Source organism: Chaetodon trifascialis, chromosome 5, assembly GCF_039877785.1.
Source record: "Chaetodon trifascialis isolate fChaTrf1 chromosome 5, fChaTrf1.hap1, whole genome shotgun sequence".
Lineage (NCBI taxonomy): Eukaryota > Metazoa > Chordata > Actinopteri > Chaetodontiformes > Chaetodontidae > Chaetodon > Chaetodon trifascialis.
This window is the reverse complement of record NC_092060.1, coordinates 18,144,502-18,166,786: the sequence shown is the minus strand read 5'-3', so window position 1 is coordinate 18,166,786 and position 22,285 is coordinate 18,144,502. Positions and strand designations below refer to the sequence as shown.

At 42.3% G+C, this 22,285-nt stretch overlaps 1 protein-coding gene across 1 annotated transcript in view; it reads right to left on the bottom strand.

Annotated features, from left to right (window-relative positions):
* The window catches only part of ahnak (AHNAK nucleoprotein), a 34,471-nt gene that overhangs the window by 3,421 nt on the left and 8,765 nt on the right, over positions 1–22,285 (bottom strand). Inside the window, exons 3-7 of the mRNA XM_070962188.1 lie at positions 18,320–18,379; positions 18,013–18,169; positions 17,661–17,887; positions 14,661–17,541; positions 337–14,507 (exon numbers count right to left, since the gene is read on the bottom strand). Coding sequence (XP_070818289.1) covers positions 337–14,507; positions 14,661–17,541; positions 17,661–17,887; positions 18,013–18,169 — 17,436 coding nt within the window. The 5' untranslated portion in view covers positions 18,320–18,379. The remainder of the gene's footprint in view (positions 1–336; positions 14,508–14,660; positions 17,542–17,660; positions 17,888–18,012; positions 18,170–18,319; positions 18,380–22,285) is intronic.

Here is a 22,285-nt window from a genome sequence, read left to right as displayed (position 1 = left end):
GTCCACATCTCCCTTTAATTTGGGTCCTTTCAGACTCAAATCCCAATCAGGCAATGTGGGCCCTGATATGGATGGAAGCTTAAATTTCGGTCCTGTCAGTTTTGCATCAGGACCTTCAATATCTAATTCGGGCCCTTTCATCTCAACATCAGGTGCTTTGACATCAATATTTGCCTTCGGGAGATTAATATCAGCATCTGGGCCTTCCACTTTCGGACCCTTGAAGCCGAATGATGGCATTTTGATCTTGGGCATTTCAAATCCACCTCTTGGCCCTTCAATATCAACCTCTGGGCCTGTTATGTCAACTTTAGGTGTTTTTATGTCTCCCTCGACCTTTGGAGCTGACACATCCACATCACCTTTGAGCTTTGGACCTTTCAGATTGAAATCCACATCTGGCAACGTGGGCCCTGATATGGATGGAAGCTTAAATTTCGGTCCTTTCAGTTTGGCATCAGGTCCTTCAATGTCAACCTCTGGTCCTTTCATGTTAACATCAGGTGCTTTGACATCAATGTTTGCCTTTGGTAATTTGACATCAACCTCTGGCCCTTCAACATTTGGACCTTTCATCCCAAATGATGGCATTTTAAATTTAGGCAGTTTGAATCCTCCTTTGTGGCCCTCAATGTCAACATCTGGTCCTTCAAAATCGACCTTTGGTGCTGAGACATCCACATCACCTTTCAGTTTTGGACCTTTCAGATTGAAATCCACATCTGGCATGGAAAGTTTCGGTCCTGAGATATTTGGCATGCCGAATTTAGGTCCTTTCAGTTTTCCGTCAGGTCCTTCAATGTCAACCTCTGGTCCTTTAATGTCAACATCAGGCGCTTTGACATCAATGTTTGCCTTCGGGAGATTGATATCAACATCTGGGCCTTCCACTTTCGGACCTTTGAAGCCAAATGATGGCATTTTGATCTTGGGCATTTCAAATCCACCCTTTGGCCCTTCAATATCAACCTCTGGGCCTTTTATGTCAACTTTAGGTGTTTTTATGTCTCCCTCTACCTTTGGTGCCGACACATCCACATCACCTTTGAGTTTTGGACCTCTCAGATTGAAATCCACATCTGGCATGGACATTTTCGGTCCTGAAATAGTTGGCATGCTGAATTTGGGTCCTTTAATTTTACCACTTGGAGCCTCAATGTCAATGTTTGGTCCTTTAATATCCAGATCAGGGGCTTTAATATCAATATCAGCTTTTGGGAGGTTGACGTCAACTTCTGGCCCTTCAACATTTGGACCTTTCATCCCAAATGATGGCATTTTAAATTTAGGCAGTTTCAATCCTCCTTTGTGGCCCTCTATGTCAACATCTGGTCCTTCAACATTGACCTTTGGAGCTGACACATCCACATCACCTTTCAGTTTTGGACCTTTCAGATTGAAATCCACATCTGGCATGGAAAGTTTTGGTCCTGAGATAGTTGGCATGCTGAATTTGGGTCCTTTCAGTTTTGCATCAGGTCCTTCAATGTCAACCTCTGGTCCTTTAATGTCAACATCAGGTGCTTTGACATCAATGTTTGCCTTCGGGAGATTGATATCAACATCTGGGCCTTCCACTTTTGGACCCTTGAAGCCAAATGATGGCATTTTGATCTTGGGCATTTCAAATCCACCCTTTGGCCCTTCAATATCAACCTCTGGGCCTTTTATGTCAACTTTAGGTGTTTTTATGTCTCCCTCTACCTTTGGAGCTGACACATCCACATCACCTTTGAGTTTTGGACCTTTCAGATTGAAATCCACATCTGGCATGGAAAGTTTCGGTCCCGAGATAGTTGGCATGCTGAATTTGGGTCCTTTAATTTTACCACTTGGACTCTCAATGTCGACGTTTGGCCCTTTAATATCCAGATCAGGGGCTTTTATATCAATATCAGCTTTTGGGAGGTTGACATCAACTTCTGGGCCTTCAACATTTGGACCTTTCATCCCAAATGATGGCATTTTAAATTTAGGCAGTTTCAACCCTCCTTTGTGGCCCTCTATGTCAACATCTGGTCCTTCAACATCGACCTTTGGAGCTGACACATCCACATCACCTTTCAGTTTTGGACCTTTCAGATTGAAATCCACATCTGGCATGGAAAGTTTTGGTCCTGAGATAGTTGGCATGCTGAATTTGGGTCCTTTCAGTTTGGCATCAGGTCCTTCAATGTCAACCTCTGGTACTTTCATGTCAACATCAGGTGCATTCAAATCAATGTTTGCCTTTGGGAGATTGATATCAACATCTGGGCCTTCCACTTTCGGACCCTTGAAGCCAAATGATGGCATTTTGATCTTGGGCATTTCAAATCCACCCTTTGGCCCTTCAATATCAACCTCTGGGCCTGTTATGTCGACTTTAGGTGTTTTTATGTCTCCCTCTACCTTTGGAGCTGACACATCCACATCACCTTTGAGCTTTGGACCTTTCAGATTGAAATCCACATCTGGCATGGACATTTTCGGTCCTGAGATACTTGGCATCTTGAATTTGGGTCCTTTAATTTTGCCACTTGGACTCTCAATGTCAAATTCTGGTCCTTTAATATCCAATTCAGGGGCTTTAATGTCAATATCAGCTTTTGGTAGGTCGACGTCAATGTCTGGGCCTTCAACATTTGGACCTTTCATCCCGAATGATGGCATTTTAAATTTAGGCATTTTAAATCCTCCTTTGTGGCCTTCAATGTCAACATCTGGTCCTTCAGTATCAACCTTCGGGGCTGTAGCGTCAGCCTCAATCTTTGGAAGTGACACATCTGCATCTCCTTTGAATTTGGGCCCTTTCAGACTCATATCCCAATCAGGCAACTTGGGCGCTGATATGGATGGAAGCTTAAATTTGGGTCCTTTCAGTTTTGCATCAGGTCCTTCAATATCAACCTCTGTTCCTTTTATGTCGACATCAGGCACTTTCACGTCAATGTTTGCCTTTGGAAGATTGATATCAATGTCTGGGCCTTCCACTTTTGGACCCTTGAAGCCAAATGATGGCATTTTGATTTTGGGCACTTCAAATCCACCCTTTGGCCCTTCGATATCAACCTCTGGGCCTGTTATGCCGACTTTAGGTGTTTTTATGTCTCCCTCTATCTTTGGTGCGGACACATCCACATCACCTTTGAGTTTTGGACCTTTCAGATTGAAATCCATATCTGGCATGGAAAGTTTCGGTCCTGAGATACTTGGCATGTTGAATTTTGGTCCTTTAATTTTACCACTTGGACTTTCAACGGAAAGATCTGGCCCTTTCAACTCCAGTTCTGGGGCATTAATGTCAATGTCAGTTTTTGGGAGAGTGACGTCAACTTCTGGCCCTTCAACACTTGGGCCTTTCATCCCAAATGATGGCATTTTAAATTTAGGCATTTTAAATCGTCCTTTGTGGCCATCGAAGTCTGCATCAGGTCCTTCAATGTCAACCTCTGGTCCTTTAATGTTAACATCGGGTGCTTTGACATCAATGTTTGCCTTCGGGAGATTGATATCAACATCTGGGCCTTCAACTTTTGGACCCTTGAAGCCAAATGATGGCATTTTGATCTTAGGCATTTCAAATCCACCCTTTGGCCCTTCGATGTCAACCTCTGGGCCTTTTATGTCAACTTTAGGTGTTTTTATGTCTCCCTCTACCTTTGGGGCTGACACATCCACATCACCTTTGAGTTTTGGACCTTTCAGATTGAAATCCATATCTGGCATGGACATTTTCGGTCCTGAGATACTTGGCATCTTGAATTTGGGTCCTTTAATTTTGCCACTTGGACTCTCAATGTCAAATTCTGGTCCTTTAATATCCAATTCAGGGGCTTTAATGTCAATATCAGCTTTTGGTAGGTCGACGTCAATGTCTGGGCCTTCAACATTTGGACCTTTCATCCCGAATGATGGCATTTTAAATTTAGGCATTTTAAATCCTCCTTTGTGGCCCTCAATGTCAACATCTGGTCCTTCAACATCGACCTTTGGAGCTTCCATGTCCCCCTCAAACTTTGGAAGTGACACATCCACATCTCCCTTTAATTTGGGTCCTTTCAAACTCAAATCCCAATCAGGCAATGTGGGCCCTGATATGGATGGAAGCTTAAATTTGGGTCCTTTCAGTTTTGCATCAGGTCCTTCAATGTCAACCTCTGGTACTTTAATGTCAACATCAGGTGCTTTCATGTCAATATTTGCCTTCGGGAGATTGATATCAACATCTGGACCTTCCAGTTTCGAACCCTTGAAGCCAAATGATGGCATTTTGATCTTGGGCATTTCAAATCCACCCTTTGGCCCTTCAATGTCAACGTCTGGAGCCTTTATGTCAACTTTAGGTATTTTTATGTCTCCCTCTACCTTTGGAACTGACACATCCACATCACCTTTCAGTTTTGGACCTTTCAGGTTGAAATCCACATTTGGCATGGAAAGTTTCGGTCCTGAGATAGTTGGCATGCTGAATTTGGGTCCTTTCAGTTTGGCATCAGGTCCTTCAACATCAACCTCTGGTACTTTGATGTCAACATCAGGTGCTTTGACATCAATGTTTGCCTTCGGGAGATTGATATCAACATCTGGGCCTTCCACTTTTGGACCCTTGAAGCCAAATGTTGGCATTTTGATCTTGGGCATTTCAAATCCACCCTTTGGTCCTTCAACATCAACCTCTGGGCCTTTTATGTCAACTTTTGGGGTTTTTATGTCTCCCTCTATCTTTGGAGCTGACACATCCACATCACCTTTGAGTTTTGGACCTTTCAGATTGAAATCCACATCTGGCATGGAAATTTTCGGTCCTGAGATAGTTGGCATGCTGAATTTGGGTCCTTTAATTTTACCACTTGGAGCCTCAATGTCAATGTTTGGTCCTTTAATGTCAACATCAGGTGCTTTAATATCAATATCAGCTTTTGGGAGGTTGACGTCAACTTCTGGCACTTCAACATTTGGACCTTTCATCCCAAATGATGGCATTTTAAATTTAGGCAGTTTTAATCCTCCTTTGTGGCCCTCTATGTCAACATCTGGTCCTTCAACATCGACCTTTGGAGCTGAGATATCCACATCACCTTTGAGTTTTGGACCTTTCAGATTGAAATCCACATCTGGCATGGAAAGTTTTGGTCCTGAGATATTTGGCATGTTGAATTTGGGCCCCTTCAGTTTTGCATCAGGTCCTTCAATGTCAACCTCTGGTCCTTTAATGTCAACATCAGGTGCTTTGACATCAATGTTTGCCTTCGGGAGATTGATATCAACATCTGGGCCTTCCACTTTCGGACCCTTGAATCCAAATGACGGCATTTTGATCTTGGGCATTTCAAATCCACCCTTTGGCCCTTCAATGTCAACCTCTGGGCCTGTTATGTCAACTTTAGGCGTTTTCATGTCTCCCTCTACCTTTGGTGCTGACACATCCACATCACCTTTGAGTTTTGGACCTTTCAGATTGAAATCCACATCTGGCATGGAAATTTTCGGTCCTGAAATAGTTGGCATGCTGAATTTGGGTCCTTTAATTTTACCACTTGGACTCTCAATGTCAAATTCTGGTCCTTTAATATCCAGATCAGGTGCTTTAATGTCAATATCAGCTTTTGGGATGTTGACGTCAACTTCTGGCCCTTCAATATTTGGGCCTTTCATTCCAAATGATGGCATTTTAAATTTAGGCAGTTTAAATCCTCCTTTGTGGCCCTCAATGTCAACATCTGGTCCTTCAACATCTACCTCTGGAGCTTCTATGTTTCCTTCAACCTTTGGAGCTGACACATCCACATCACCTTTGAGTTTTGGACCTTTCAGATTGAAATCCACATTTGGCATGGAAAGTTTCGGTCCTGAAATAGTTGGCATGCTGAATTTGGGTCCTTTCAGTTTGGCATCAGGTCCTTCAATGTCAACCTCTGGTCCCTTTATGTCGACATCAGGTGCTTTGACATCAATGTTTGCCTTCGGGAGATTGATATCAACATCTGGGCCTTCCACTTTCGGACCTTTGAAGCCAAATGAAGGCATTTTGATCTTGGGCATTTCAAATCCACCCTTTGGCCCTTCAATATCAACCTCTGGGCCTTTTATGTCAACTTTAGGTGCTTTTATGTCTCCCTCTACCTTTGGAGCTGACACATCCACATCACCTTTGAGTTTTGGACCTTTCAGATTGAAATCCATATCTGGCATGGAAATTTTCGGTCCTGAGATAGTTGGCATGCTGAATTTAGGTCCTTTCAGTTTTGCATCAGGTCCTTCAATGTCAACCTCTGGTACTTTAATGTCAACACCAGGTGCTTTGACATCAATGTTTGCCTTCGGGAGATTGATATCAACATCTGGACCTTCCACTTTCGGACCCTTGAAGCCAAACGATGGCATTTTGATCTTGGGCATTTCAAATCCACCCTTTGGCCCTTCAATATCAACCTCAGGGCCTTTTATGTCAACTTTAGGTGTTTTTATGTCTCCCTCAACCTTTGGAGCTGACACATCCACATCACCTTTGAGTTTTGGACCTTTCAGATTGAAATCCACATCTGGCATGGAAAGTTTCGGTCCTGAGATACTTGGCATCTTGAACTTTGTTCCCTTGATTTTACCACTGGGACTGTCAAGGTCTGCATCTGGCACTTCAATGTTAACTCCAGGAGCTTCAATATCTCCCTCAATTTTAGGACCTTTCACATTCACATCTCCCTTCAGTTTGGGTCCTTTCAGATTTATGTCCCAGTCTGGCATCTTTGGTGCTGTTATGTCTCCTTCAATCTTTGGAACTGACATATCCACATTACCTTTGACTTTCGGACCTTTGATATTGAAATCTATGTCTGGCATGGAAAGTTTCGGACCAGAAATTGTTGGCATTTTCATTTTTGTTCCTTTAATTTTGCCATCAGGGTTATCAATTTTAACTTCTGGTCCTTCAATCTCAACCTCTGGAGATTTTATATCAATGCCAGCTTTGGGAAGGTCAACATCAATTTCTGGCATTTCTACCTTTGGGCTTTTGAAACCAAATTTTGGTATCTTGAATTTGGATCCTTTTGTCTTTGGACCAGTAACCCCTAGGTTAAGATCAAGACCATCAGAGCTGCCAGTCATTCCCTTCATGCTGATGTCCCCTTTTACCATTTTTACATCGGTTTCTGGAGTCTTTATCTTTGGACCCTTGAATCCAAACTTTGGCATTTTAAATTTAGTCTTCCTCGTGCCAGTTTCTGGAACATCAATTGTGACATCCGGTCCCTCAAGTTCAGCTTTTGGCAACTGAATATCCCCTTTCAAATCTCCTTTTAATTTTGGCCCTTTCAAGTTGATGTCAACATCTGGCAATGATATTTTTGGTCCAGATATTTTTGGTAATTTCACTTTTGGACCATGAAGTTGTCCCCCTGGAGATTCAAAGTCTATGTTGGGGGCTTTAATCTCAACCTGAGGTGTTTTTATGTCTCCCTCAATTTTTGCCCCTTTCCATTTTGCATCAGGTCCTTCAATGTCGACCTCTGGTCCTTTCATGTCAACATCAGGTGCTTTGACATCAATGTTTGCCTTCGGGAGACTGATATCAACATCTTGGCCTTCCACTTTCGGTCCCTTGAAGCCAAATGATGGCATTTTGATCTTGGGCATTTCAAATCCACCCTTTGGCCCTTCAATATCAACCTCTGGGCCTTTTATGTCAACTTTAGGTGTTTTTATGTCTCCCTCTACCTTTGGAGCTGACACATCCACTTCACCTTTGAGTTTTGGACCTTTCAGATTGAAATCCACATCTGGCATGGAAAGTTTCGGTCCTGAGATAGTTGGCATGCTGAATTTGGGTCCTTTCAGTTTGGCATCCGGTCCTTCAATGTCAACCTCTGGACCTTTGATGTCAACATCAGGTGCTTTGACATCAATGTTTGCCTTCGGGAGATCGATATCAACATCTGGGCCTTCAACTTTTGGACCCTTGAAGCCAAATGATGGTATTTTGATCTTGGGCATTTCAAATCCACCTTTTGGTCCTTTAATATCAACCTCTGGGCCTTTTATGTCAACTTTAGGTGTTTTTATGTCTCCCTCTACCTTTGGAGCTGACACATCCACATCACCTTTGAGTTTTGGACTTTTCAGATTGAAATCCACATCTGGCATGGAAAGTTTTGGTCCTGAGATAGTTGGCATGCTGAATTTGGGTCCTTTCAGTTTGGCATCAGCTCCTTCAATGTCAACCTCTGGTCCTTGAATGTCAACATCAGGTGCTTTAACATCAATGTTTGCCTTCGGGAGAGTGATATCAACATCTGGGCCTTCAACTTTCGGACCTTTGAAGCCAAATGATGGCATTTTGATCTTGGGCATTTCAAATCCACCCTTTGGTCCTTCAATATCAAACTCTGGGCCTTTTATGTCAACTTTAGGTGTTTTTATGTCTCCCTCTACCTTTGGAGCTGACACATCCACATCACCTTTGAGTTTTGGACCTTTCAGATTGAAATCCACATCTGGCATGGAAAGTTTCGGTCCCGAGATAGTTGGCATGCTGAATTTGGGTCCTTTAATTTTACCACTTGGAGCCTCGATGTCGACGTTTGGCCCTTTAATATCCAGATCAGGGGCTTTTATATCAATATCAGCTTTTGGGAGGTTGACATCAACTTCTGGGCCTTCAACATTTGGACCTTTCATCCCAAATGATGGCATTTTAAATTTAGGCAGTTTCAACCCTCCTTTGTGGCCCTCTATGTCAACATCTGGTCCTTCAACATCGACCTTCGGAGCTGACACATCCACATCACCTTTCAGTTTTGGACCTTTCAGATTGAAATCCACATCTGGCATGGAAAGTTTTGGTCCTGAGATAGTTGGCATGCTGAATTTGGGTCCTTTCAGTTTGGCATCAGGTCCTTCAACGTCAACCTCAGGTACTTTAATGTCAACATCAGGTGCTTTTACATCAATGTTTGCCTTCGGGAGATTGATATCAACATCTGGGCCTTCCACTTTCGGACCCTTGAAGCCAAATTTTGGCATTTTGATCTTGGGCATTTCAAATCCACCCTTTGGCCCTTCAATATCAAACTCTGGGCCTTTTATGTCAACTTTAGGTGTTTTTATGTCTCCCTCTACCTTTGGTGCTGACACATCCACATCACCTTTGAGTTTGGGACCTTTCAGATTGAAATCCACATCTGGCATGGAAAATTTCGGTCCTGAGATAGTTGGCATGCTGAATTTGGGTCCTTTCAGTTTGGCATCAGGTCCTTCAATGTCAACCTCTGGTCCTTTAATGTCAACATCAGGTGCTTTAACATCAATGTTTGCCTTCGGGAGATTGATATCAACATCCGGGCCTTCAACTTTTGGACCCTTGAAGCCAAATGATGGCATTTTGATCTTGGGCATTTCAAATCCACCTTTTGGTCCTTCAATATCAACCTCTGGGCCTTTTATGTCAACTTTAGGTGTTTTTATGTCTCCCTCTACCTTTGGAGCTGACACATCCACATCACCTTTCAGTTTTGGACCTTTCAGATTGAAATCCACATCTGGCATGGAAAGTTTCGGTCCCGAGATAGTTGGCATGCTGAATTTGGGTCCTTTAATTTTACCACTTGGAGCCTCAATGTCGACGTTTGGCCCTTTAATATCCAGATCAGGGGCTTTTATATCAATATCAGCTTTTGGGAGGTTGACATCAACTTCTGGGCCTTCAACATTTGGACCTTTCATCCCAAATGATGGCATTTTAAATTTAGGTAGTTTCAACCCTCCTTTGTGGCCCTCTATGTCAACATCTGGTCCTTCAACATCGACCTTCGGAGCTGACACATCCACATCACCTTTCAGTTTTGGACCTTTCAGATTGAAATCCACATCTGGCATGGAAAGTTTTGGTCCTGAGATAGTTGGCATGCTGAATTTGGGTCCTTTCAGTTTGGCATCAGGTCCTTCAACGTCAACCTCAGGTACTTTAATGTCAACATCAGGTGCTTTTACATCAATGTTTGCCTTCGGGAGATTGATATCAACATCTGGGCCTTCCACTTTCGGACCCTTGAAGCCAAATTTTGGCATTTTGATCTTGGGCATTTCAAATCCACCCTTTGGCCCTTCAATATCAAACTCTGGGCCTTTTATGTCAACTTTAGGTGTTTTTATGTCTCCCTCTACCTTTGGTGCTGACACATCCACATCACCTTTGAGTTTTGGACCTTTCAGATTGAAATCCACATCTGGCATGGAAAGTTTCGGTCCTGAGATAGTTGGCATGCTGAATTTGGGTCCTTTCAGTTTGGCATCAGGTCCTTCAATGTCAACCTCTGGTCCTTTAATGTCAACATCAGGTCCTTTAACATCAATGTTTGCCTTCGGGAGAGTGATATCAACATCCGGGCCTTCAACTTTTGGACCCTTGAAGCCAAATGATGGCATTTTGATCTTGGGCATTTCAAATCCACCTTTTGGTCCTTCAATATCAACCTCTGGGCCTTTTATGTCAACTTTAGGCGTTTTTATGTCTCCCTCTACCTTTGGAGCTGACACATCCACATCACCTTTGAGTTTTGGACCTTTCAGATTGAAATCCACATCTGGCATGGAAAGTTTCGGTCCCGAGATAGTTGGCATGCTGAATTTGGGTCCTTTAATTTTACCACTTGGAGCCTCAATGTCGACGTTTGGCCCTTTAATATCCAGATCAGGGGCTTTTATATCAATATCAGCTTTTGGGAGGTTGACATCAACTTCTGGGCCTTCAACATTTGGACCTTTCATCCCAAATGATGGCATTTTAAATTTAGGCAGTTTCAACCCTCCTTTGTGGCCCTCTATGTCAACATCTGGTCCTTCAACGTCGACCTTCGGAGCTGACACATCCACATCACCTTTCAGTTTTGGACCTTTCAGATTGAAATCCACATCTGGCATGGAAAGTTTCGGTCCTGAGATAGTTGGCATGCTGAATTTGGGTCCTTTCAGTTTGGCATCAGGTCCTTCAACGTCAACCTCAGGTACTTTAATGTCAACATCAGGTGCTTTTACATCAATGTTTGCCTTCGGGAGATTGATATCAACATCTGGGCCTTCCACTTTCGGACCCTTGAAGCCAAATTTTGGCATTTTGATCTTGGGCATTTCAAATCCACCCTTTGGCCCTTCAATATCAAACTCTGGGCCTTTTATGTCAACTTTAGGTGTTTTTATGTCTCCCTCTACCTTTGGTGCTGACACATCCACATCACCTTTGAGTTTGGGACTTTTCAGATTGAAATCCACATCTGGCATGGAAAGTTTCGGTCCTGAGATAGTTGGCATGCTGAATTTGGGGCCTTTCAGTTTGGCATCAGGTCCTTCAATGTCAACCTCTGGTCCTTTAATGTCAACATCAGGTGCTTTAACATCAATGTTTGCCTTCGGGAGAGTGATATCAACATCCGGGCCTTCAACTTTTGGACCCTTGAAGCCAAATGATGGCATTTTGATCTTGGGCATTTCAAATCCACCTTTTGGTCCTTCAATATCAACCTCTGGGCCTTTTATGTCAACTTTAGGTGTTTTTATGTCTCCCTCTACCTTTGGAGCTGACACATCCACATCACCTTTGAGTTTTGGACCTTTCAGATTGAAATCCACATCTGGCATGGAAAGTTTCGGTCCCGAGATAGTTGGCATGCTGAATTTGGGTCCTTTAATTTTACCACTTGGAGCCTCAATGTCGACGTTTGGCCCTTTAATATCCAGATCAGGGGCTTTTATATCAATATCAGCTTTTGGGAGGTTGACATCAACTTCTGGGCCTTCAACATTTGGACCTTTCATCCCAAATGATGGCATTTTAAATTTAGGCAGTTTCAACCCTCCTTTGTGGCCCTCTATGTCAACATCTGGTCCTTCAACGTCGACCTTCGGAGCTGACACATCCACATCACCTTTCAGTTTTGGACCTTTCAGATTGAAATCCACATCTGGCATGGAAAGTTTCGGTCCTGAGATAGTTGGCATGCTGAATTTGGGTCCTTTCAGTTTGGCATCAGGTCCTTCAACGTCAACCTCAGGTACTTTAATGTCAACATCAGGTGCTGTTAAATCAATGTTTGCCTTCGGGAGATTGATATCAACATCTGGGCCTTCCACTTTCGGACCCTTGAAGCCAAATTTTGGCATTTTGATCTTGGGCATTTCAAATCCACCCTTTGGCCCTTCAATATCAACCTCTGGGCCTTTTATGTCAACTTTAGGTGTTTTTATGTCTCCCTCTACCTTTGGTGCTGACACATCCACATCACCTTTGAGTTTTGGACCTTTCAGATTGAAATCCATATCTGGCATTGAAATTTTCGGTCCTGAGATAGTTGGCATACTGAATTTGGGTCCTTTCAGTTTGGCATCAGGTCCTTCAACATCAACCTCTGGTCCTTTAATGTCAACACCAGGTGCTTTGACATCAATGTTTGCCTTCGGGAGATTGATATCAACATCTGGGCCTTCCACTTTCGGACCCTTGAAGCCAAATGAAGGCATTTTGATCTTGGGCATTTCAAATCCACCCTTTGTTCCTTCAATATCAACCTCTGGGCCTGTTATGTCGACTTTAGGTGTTTTTATGTCTCCCTCTACCTTTGGAGCTGACACATCCACATCACCTTTGAGCTTTGGACCTTTCAGATTGAAATCCACATCTGGCATGGAAAGTTTCGGTCCTGAGATAGTTGGCATGCTGAATTTGGGTCCTTTCAGTTTGGCATCATGTCCTTCAATGTCAACCTCTGGTCCTTTAATGTCAACATCAGGTGCTTTGACATCAATGTTTGCCTTCGGGAGATTGATATCAACATCTGGACCTTCCACTTTCGGACCCTTGAAGCCAAATTTTGGCATTTTGATCTTTGGCATTTCAAATCCACCCTTTGGCCCTTCAATATCAAACTCTGGGCCTTTTATGTCAACTTTAGGTGTTTTTATGTCTCCCTCTACCTTTGGTGCTGACACATCCACATCACCTTTCAGTTTTGGACCTTTCAGATTGAAATCCATATCTGGCATGGAAAGTTTCGGTCCTGAGATAGTTGGCATGCTGAATTTGGGTCCTTTCAGTTTTGTATCAGGTCCTTCAATGTCAACCTCTGGTACTTTAATGTCAACATCAGGTCCTTTGACATCAATGTTTGCCTTCGGGAGATTGATATCAACATCTGGACCTTCCACTTTCGGACCTTTGAAGCCAAATTTTGGCATTTTGATCTTTGGCATTTCAAATCCACCCTTTGGCCCTTCAATATCAACCTCTGAGCCTTTTATGTCAACTTTAGGTGTTTTTATGTCTCCCTCTACCTTTGGAGCTGACACATCCACATCACCTTTCAGTTTTGGACCTTTCAGATTGAAATCCATATCTGGCATTGAAATTTTCGGTCCTGAGATAGTTGGCATACTGAATTTGGGTCCTTTCAGTTTGGCACCAGGTCCTTCAACATCAACCTCTGGTCCTTTAATGTCAACACCAGGTGCTTTGACATCAATGTTTGCCTTCGGGAGATTGATATCAACATCTGGGCCTTCCACTTTCGGACCCTTGAAGCCAAATGAAGGCATTTTGATCTTGGGCATTTCAAATCCACCCTTTGTTCCTTCAATATCAACCTCAGGGCCTGTTATGTCGACTTTAGGTGTTTTTATGTCTCCCTCTACCTTTGGAGCTGACACATCCACATCACCTTTGAGCTTTGGACCTTTCAGATTGAAATCCACATCTGGCATGGAAAGTTTCGGTCCTGAGATAGTTGGCATGCTGAATTTGGGTCCTTTCAGTTTGGCATCATGTCCTTCAATGTCAACCTCTGGTCCTTTAATGTCAACATCAGGTGCTTTGACATCAATGTTTGCCTTCGGGAGATTGATATCAACATCTGGACCTTCCACTTTCGGACCTTTGAAGCCAAATTTTGGCATTTTGATCTTTGGCATTTCAAATCCACCCTTTGGCCCTTCAATATCAACCTCTGGGCCTTTTATGTCAACTTCAGGTGTTTTTATGTCTCCCTCTACCTTTGGTGCTGACACATCCACATCACCTTTGAGTTTTGGACCTTTCAGATTGAAATCCATATCTGGCATGGAAAGTTTTGGTCCTGAGATAGTTGGCATGCTGAATTTGGGTCCTTTCAGTTTTGTATCAGGTCCTTCAATGTCAACCTCTGGTACTTTAATGTCAACATCAGGTCCTTTGACATCAATGTTTGCCTTCGGGAGATTGATATCAACATCTGGACCTTCCACTTTCGGACCTTTGAAGCCAAATTTTGGCATTTTGATCTTTGGCATTTCAAATCCACCCTTTGGCCCTTCAATATCAACCTCTGGGCCTTTTATGTCAACTTTAGGTGTTTTTATGTCTCCCTCTACCTTTGGAGCTGACACATCCACATCACCTTTCAGTTTTGGACCTTTCAGATTGAAATCCATATCTGGCATGGAAAGTTTCGGTCCTGAGATAGTTGGCATGCTGAATTTGGGTCCTTTCAGTTTTGTATCAGGTCCTTCAATGTCAACGTCTGGTCCTTTAATGTCAACATCAGGTGCTTTGACATCAATGTTTGCCTTCGGGAGATTGATATCAACATCTGGGCCTTCCACTTTCGGACCCTTGAAGCCAAATGGTGGCATTTTGATCTTGGGAATTTCAAATCCACCCTTTGGCCCTTCAATATCAACCTCAGGGCCTTTTATGTCAACTTTAGGTGTTTTTATGTCTCCCTCCACCTTTGGTGCTGACACATCCACATCACCTTTCAGTTTTGGACCTTTCAGATTGAAATCCACATCTGGCATGGAAAGTTTCGGTCCTGAAATAGTTGGCATGCTGAATTTGGGCCCTTTCAATTTGGCATCAGGTCCTTCAATGTCAACCTCTGGGCCTTTAATGTCAACATCAGGTGCTTTGACATCAATGTTTGCCCTCGGAAGATTGATATCAACATCTGGGCCTTCCACTTTCGGACCCTTGGAGCCAAATGATGGCATTTTGATCTTGGGCATTTCAAATCCACCCTTTGGCCCTTTAATATCAACCTCTGGCCCTTTTATGTCAACTTTAGGTGTTTTTATATCTCCCTCTACCTTTGGAGCTGACACATCCACATCACCTTTGAGTTTTGGACCTTTCAGATTGAAATCCACATCTGGCATGGAAAGTTTTGGTCCTGAGATAGTTGGCATGCTGAATTTGGGTCCTTTCAGTTTGGCATCAGGTCCTTCAATGTCTACTTCTGGTCCTTTAATGTCAACATCAGGTGCTTTTACATCAATGTTTGCCTTCGGGAGAGTGACATCAACGTCTGGGCCTTCAACTTTTGGACCCTTGGATCCAAACGATGACATTTTGATCTTGGGCATTTCAAATCCACCCTTTGTTCCTTCAATATCAACCTCTGGGGATTTTATGTCAGCTTTAGGTGCTGTTATGTCTCCTTCAACGTTTGAAGCTGACACATCCACTTCACCTTTGAGTTTGGCACCTTTCAGATTGACATCCACATCTGGCATGGAAATTTTCGGTCCTGAGAGAGTTGGCATCTTTATTTTCATTCCTTTACTTTTACCACTGAGATTCTCAATGTCAGCACCTCCAACTTCAATGTTTACTTCAGGAACTTCTGTATCACCCTCAATCTTGGGACATTTCACATTCACATCTCCCTTCAGTTTGGTACCTTGCAGATTGATACCAGCATCTGGTATCTTTGGACCTTTTATGGATGGTGTGCTAATTTTAGGTCCTTTGAGTTTCACATCAGAGCCTTCATCATCAGTCACTGGAGCTTTTACCTCAACTTCAGGCATGACTACATTAATTTCAGCTTTGGGAACATTGAGATCAAATGATGAAATTTTGGCTTTTTTAATTTCAACATCTCCATTTGCCCTTTTCATGTCAACTGGTGTTTTTATGTCTCCTTTACTCTTTGGAACTGATATAGCCAGATCACCTTCAAGTTTTGGACCTTTCAGTCCAGTGGATGTCATTGTGGATTTTGGCTGGTTGAATCCACCTTCAGGTCCCTTCATGCCAATGTCCACTTTGGAAGCTTTTATATCCCATTCTGGCATTTTGGGTTCTGGTTTGGATGGCATCTTAAATTTCAGTCCTTCAAGTTTTCTATCAGAGCCCCCACCAACAACTTCTGGTGCTTTAATGTCAATCTCAGTAGCTTTTACATCAACTTTTGGTCCCTTGGCCTCAAATGATGGTGACTTTATCTGAGGCATTTTGAAATCCCCTTCTTTTGCCTCAATGTTTATTGTTGGACCTTTAATGTCCACTTTGGTTGCCTTTATTTTTCCCTCAGTATTTGGTACTGTTACATCAAGATTTTCTTCTACCTTAGAACCCTTCAGGTTTACATTTATATCTCGGTCAGCATCACCACCAAGTTTAATTTCAACACTAGTTCCATCTTTCTTGAGTCCTTTCATTTCAGTTACAGGCATCTTGATTGTTGACATTTTTATGCCACTCACATTGTCCTCAGTCTCATACCCTGGAACATCAGTGTCTATTCCAGATGCTTTTATTTCTCCCTTTGTGCTTGGTAGGTTGATATCAACCTCACCTTTCAACTTTGAACCATCCATACCTGCCATTGAAATCTTGCCTGGAGCTGTTGAATATCCTGAGGTAAAATTGCCTAACGTAATTTTTGATCCTCCTACTGTGCCACCTCTCAATTCAGTATCAATACCTCTGGAACTTCCAACCAGTCTGACATTTGGATCATCAACAGTGCCTGATCCCTTTGCTTGCTGGTGACTGGTGGTACTTTCAAATACCTTCACCTTTGTCCTGTCACCTAAACTAGTGTCATCACTTCCCTCCTTTGTTTTTTCCATGGAGGAAGTCAAAATCAGCTTGCTCTTTCCTGGTAAAGATGGACTGATTGATCCTCTGTTTGCATCAGCAGAGCTTACCTCTGCACCTCCCACTCCTATTGTAATATGCTTACTACCAGTGTTTGTGCTGTCACTTAGTGTCATGCTTGTTCCTGACACCTGAATGCTTCTGTCTCCTTGCTCTCCACTTCCTCTTGAGATATCAAAGCTTCCCTGGCCTGTACCCCCAAATTTAGGCCCTTTGAATCTGAGGCCTGTACTTCTTTCTGCCTCTCTTGTCATTGTTGTGGTCTGAACTCCCCCACTGCCCCAGTGTGTCTCTATGGAGCTAATTTGTGGCCCAGTGTAAGAGACATTGCTTGACTCAAAAACTCCCTCTTCTGCTCCCACTTTACCTGAAGGGCTGCCATGTGAGATTCTGATACGAGGAGAATCATCTCCAGATTCGTGCCTTAGCCCCTTGAACTCTGGGCTTGAAAGTTCAAGTTGCTCACTTATGCCACTCGGCATATCCACAGTGTAGGTCGTAATGCGGCGGGTGATAGTAGTAATTGTGCTTCCATCACTGCTTGTGCTGCTGTGCCGCTCTGTGCGCACATCTACTCCCTCTGCAAGGTCTTCAGACTTCAGCCTTGGTTTAATTTTTTTTGTGTATATTCTCTTATAGTCCTCATCATCTCCACTCTGTTGATTTAAAAAGACAGGAAGGCATGTAACATAGAAGTGTTATTATATCATGTATTGTGCTCAGTAGCTTCCCTATAAACAAATCAGTGATCATGTAATTTAAAAAAAGAACTTACAAGGATGATGTCTGGACTGGAACCTCCAAACCGGGTCTTCCCTTCCCACGTTAGGGTGCCCATTGGTGAGCGACATGGTGTGCTCAAGGGCGAGAGGCAAGGGGATTTGTCTCCTTTGTTTTGTAGTTTCAGTCCAACCTTGTGGCGGTTCAATGTCTTCAGCAACTCAGCTGTTTCTTCTGAGCTCATGTTATCAAAGTAGACAGTGGCACCTACAATCTGGTCACCTATGAATTCAGTGGAGACAGCAACAAAAATGTTGGTTAAAAAAATACAAGAAATTAGTCATTATGTAGGTGAGACAAATTTGACTTCATGTTTGATGATTTGAGAAAAAGAACGAGTTTGCCACCTTCATATACTTTTCCAGACCGTGCTGCAGGTGACTCTCCTTTCACTTCCTTGACGAAGATCTCTCCTCCACTTGTCTGTTCAATTGTCAGTCCAGTTTTGTCTGGACCTTCCCAATCTGGAAAGAGCACCTCCCTGGTTTCCTCCTCTTCAGCCATCTGTTAACATAACAATACAAAGGTTGGGTTTGAGAGAAAAAACACAAGGTAGTCATCAAGAACTTACACTATATGCATTTGCAACACAGTATACAGGATGAAATCAGGAAAGGACAAGGGCTTTATTATGATTTTAACTTTATGCAATACCTTGTTTTTTCCTTTCCTCTATTTAAGCCCTGGTGTGTCGAAAACGCTGTCTTGGTTTTCCTGCATAAAGAAATTATAACAACCATTTAGACAAAATCATGACCAACAATGCATCAGAAAAAGACATCAGAAAATGTTCATCCTGAAGACAAATCCTATATTTGCATGCATTAAACATTTACTAACACTGTTGGTCTACCTTGTAAGACCCAATGGTGAACACTAGATGGTGTTAAAACCATCTCTAAACCTCTAACCATCCCCTCCTCCAATTTGGTTGGCGACAGACCACACCCTGCCCTGAGGAAAGCAGCACAATCCTGTGCCGACACCCATGCTCCAATGTCAATAGACAGAACAATGACGTTTAAAGCTTTGTAAGGCCATGTCTTATGAAAACACACAGAGGAGGTGGAGAAACGCACAGTAACACATATACCGGTGTGTAACTGCACATCCTCTCTCACAGATCCATTTCAAAGATAATAGCACTAAAATAAGTACACATTTGTATATGCTCACACACAATGCACTATGACTACTACTATATCACAAATTTGATCACTTTCAAGATGTATGTAATGCAAAAGCACATATAATGTTACTTACTGGGTGTGGTCATCAGACTTTACTAAATATTGCTTTCTATCAGCTCCAATCAACCAAATTACAGACATGGGTTTGCTTTTTTTTTTTTTTTTAGTGTCTAGCTTTATGCATACTGTTGTAAACACATGTGCAACCAACACAAAAATAGTTTATTTACATAATTCTCAGACCTGGCTTTTTTAATATGCTGACCAGTCGTCCCCACACAACCTCTTTGAAACACGCAACCCATTGTTTCATTAATGCCTGACTCTCCACAACCCACACCTTCACTTACACAAAGCTGTCTAAGCCATGTGTGTCCGACTAGCAATGGTTTTCATGTTTTTCATGGGTTTTTTTTGCATTGCATGCATTTGGCATTATTTTTCCAGATGTCCAAAGTGACATTTTCCCTTACATATGCACACATAAGGAACAATTTGGAGTTCAAAGTCCTGTTCAAAGATACTGTTCATGCACAAGGCAAGACCAGATGTTGCATGTACTTGAAGACACATGGACCAAAGCACCGGAACTATAGCCACCCAGTCATTTAATGGTTCAATTGATGAACCAACAATTCATTTTCCAGAGGGCCCCCTGACTACAGAGAATATAGATAATTATAAGTGGAACTGTAGTAGAAAAAGCTGTCTGCTATACAAAACAACACAGATTGCTTTTCTAAATTGTTTCCTTTAAAAAGGCAAGGTCATTCAACATGTGAATCCAATGCCTCAGCATTTGACTTGATTATAACAAGAATAACCAGCCAATATTCAATAATACTGTATTTTTTTTGCACTGAAAGATATTTCACAGTGGAACACTGACAAAGCTGTATGATCACAGTCATTTATAAGAGAATGATTCTGCTGTTGCCTGGCACAGTACGCAACATCAAACTGTGTAATCATTCATTGTCTATTTGCCTGTAATCAGCCAGTATAAATGGCAAAAGCTTGTCCATGAGATGGCACAAAACAAAGAGGATATGAGTCATATTGGTGACTGGTTGCCTGTGTTTTTATGGGGTGGACTGGAGAACAGCTTGGAAAGGGAGCATAGAGGATTCTTACTAGTTGTATCGCTCTGTTCCATACTTATTCAGAGTATTTCAAGATATAGCTTCTTGGTGGTCAGCCAAGAACTTCATATTGGGGGGGGGATCAATTATGCCCTTTTCCACTTGATATACAACTGTTTTATTTTGTTTGTATTATCGAATTTCCTTCACTTGGCTTGTCTTGGTTCTGTCTTTAGTGATGCAGACCAAGACCATTATTTAAGGGGATGGTGTGTTGTCACATTTCTGAGACAATGTATAACAAGCTGAGAGTTATCGTTTAATTCACATATACTTGAATATCAAGATACTCATAAGAACATAAGAACTCACAAGAAAACTGCCTCAACTAGCTGCTAACATGTCAACTGAAATAAATAAGAAGTCAGTTGGCAGGAAGAATGTAATGTTATGATTGTTGTTGTAAAGCTGGATTTCCATTTGATCAATTTAATCTGAAAATAATTATTAAAAATCACACATACATTTTTCCATACTATTTTGCACCTCTACAAATAACATAATTACACCAGTAAGCCACAGATTCTCTTGCCAATTCACTGAAGCTGCCACACTGTTGTGCAAGATAACAAGCTGCTGGGAACAAGAGGAACCTAAGGGAAAGATAAAGAAACAGCTGTTTCAAAGGAGTTTGTAACAAGCACCGCTCAGTCAACGGCCATCTGCCACTCTTGCCACACTGGAGATGTACAGTATATTAAACAAATGATAAGGTTAGAAGAAAACGACACTGTTGTTTTGGCTGGCTCCCTGAGATGCCAAACAATAGACTGTAAATCTAGGTGGCACATGTGGTTTGTGTGTGTGTGTGTGTGTGTGTGTGTGTGTGTGTGTGTGTGTGTGTGTGTGTGTGTGTGTGTGTGTGTGTGAGAGAGAGAGAGAGAGAGAGAGAGAGAGAGAGAGAGAGAGAGAGAGAGAGAGACCTGTTTTTCTCCTGATATAATTGTCTCTCAACCATTAGCACATCAGAATTTTTGCCAAAGTTAGGGTGTGTGAGAAAGCATTAATAAACAGACAGTTTGGAATGCAGTATGATTTGCAAACTGGTCTCCCTGGTTTGCTGGACTCTGTCCAAGGGCACACAGCAAGCAATACGCTAATTAACGCAAGTCAATAAATAGACTGGTCCTGCGTGATTGGGAATACTGGAAAATGCTTGCAATGCTTTGAGGTAATGTTAAGCCCTCTCTCTAAAATAACCTTTTGACGACACTCAGAAGTGATTAACAAGAACCATGGCCACTGAGAGTGATAATAGCAGATATAAGGATGGCGTTTATGCCAAAGATGATGCCAACCACTCGCAGGCATCAACCTGATCTCCCCCCCTTTCTTTCTGCTTCTTTCTATCTCATTGTCTCTGTCAGTGATTTGACTGAAGCTAGTAACATGAATCTATTAAGAACTCAAGCCTTACACCTTACATTATCCACAACATTATATGCATCAAACACAGCTCACTTAACTCATGTAGAAAAAACACCACTCAGGTCACCTGATACTGCAAGTTATAGTGTCTTAACCTTCTGATCCCAGCCAAATGGGCATTTAGACTGAAGCGAAGAATTTGTATTTTCCATATGAGAGACAATGTAGCTCATCTTACACATCCACCTCCTCCCTTTTTCTGATTTTTTTAAATCTCAAACTTATTGTTGGCTGGATTCTGTTTTAAGGGAAAAAAGAGGATCACAGATGGGAGGGAAAGGCAACATCCACGTTTTCATAAAAATTCCCAGAGAGCAAGGGCCAGAAAAAGTGTTCTTATTAATTTCTCCACCTGTCACCTAAAGGGACAACTTCAGGACACACCTCCCCTCCCTATCCATCCATCTATTTTCATACATAATTACCTTTCATATGTAAACTTATATTTCTCTTCTCACATTTTACCCTCACTCTGAGGCGCTTCATAAGTTTCTGAGCTGTCCTTGTTCACACAGCTATGACATATTTCTGGCAGCAAGCTGAAGGGAGGAGGCTCACATCAAGACTCACAGCAATATTGGAGGGAAGGAAGAAACTTAAAGAGAGGGAGGGAGATGGAAAGAGGAGAAAATGGTTAAAAAAAAAAGTTGGAGTGAGATAGCCAGTGGGAAAGGGAGAGGAATGGTTGTGAGGTAACAGTAAGAGGGGAAAGAAAACAAACAAGTCAAAATGAAAATATGGGGCTAATGAAGACCTTCCTAAGCAGCTTACAACACTATGCTGTGCATAGGGCATCCTGAATATTTACTCTCTGTCATCATTCTTTTTTAAAGCTTAGAATATGCCCTAACACAACACAA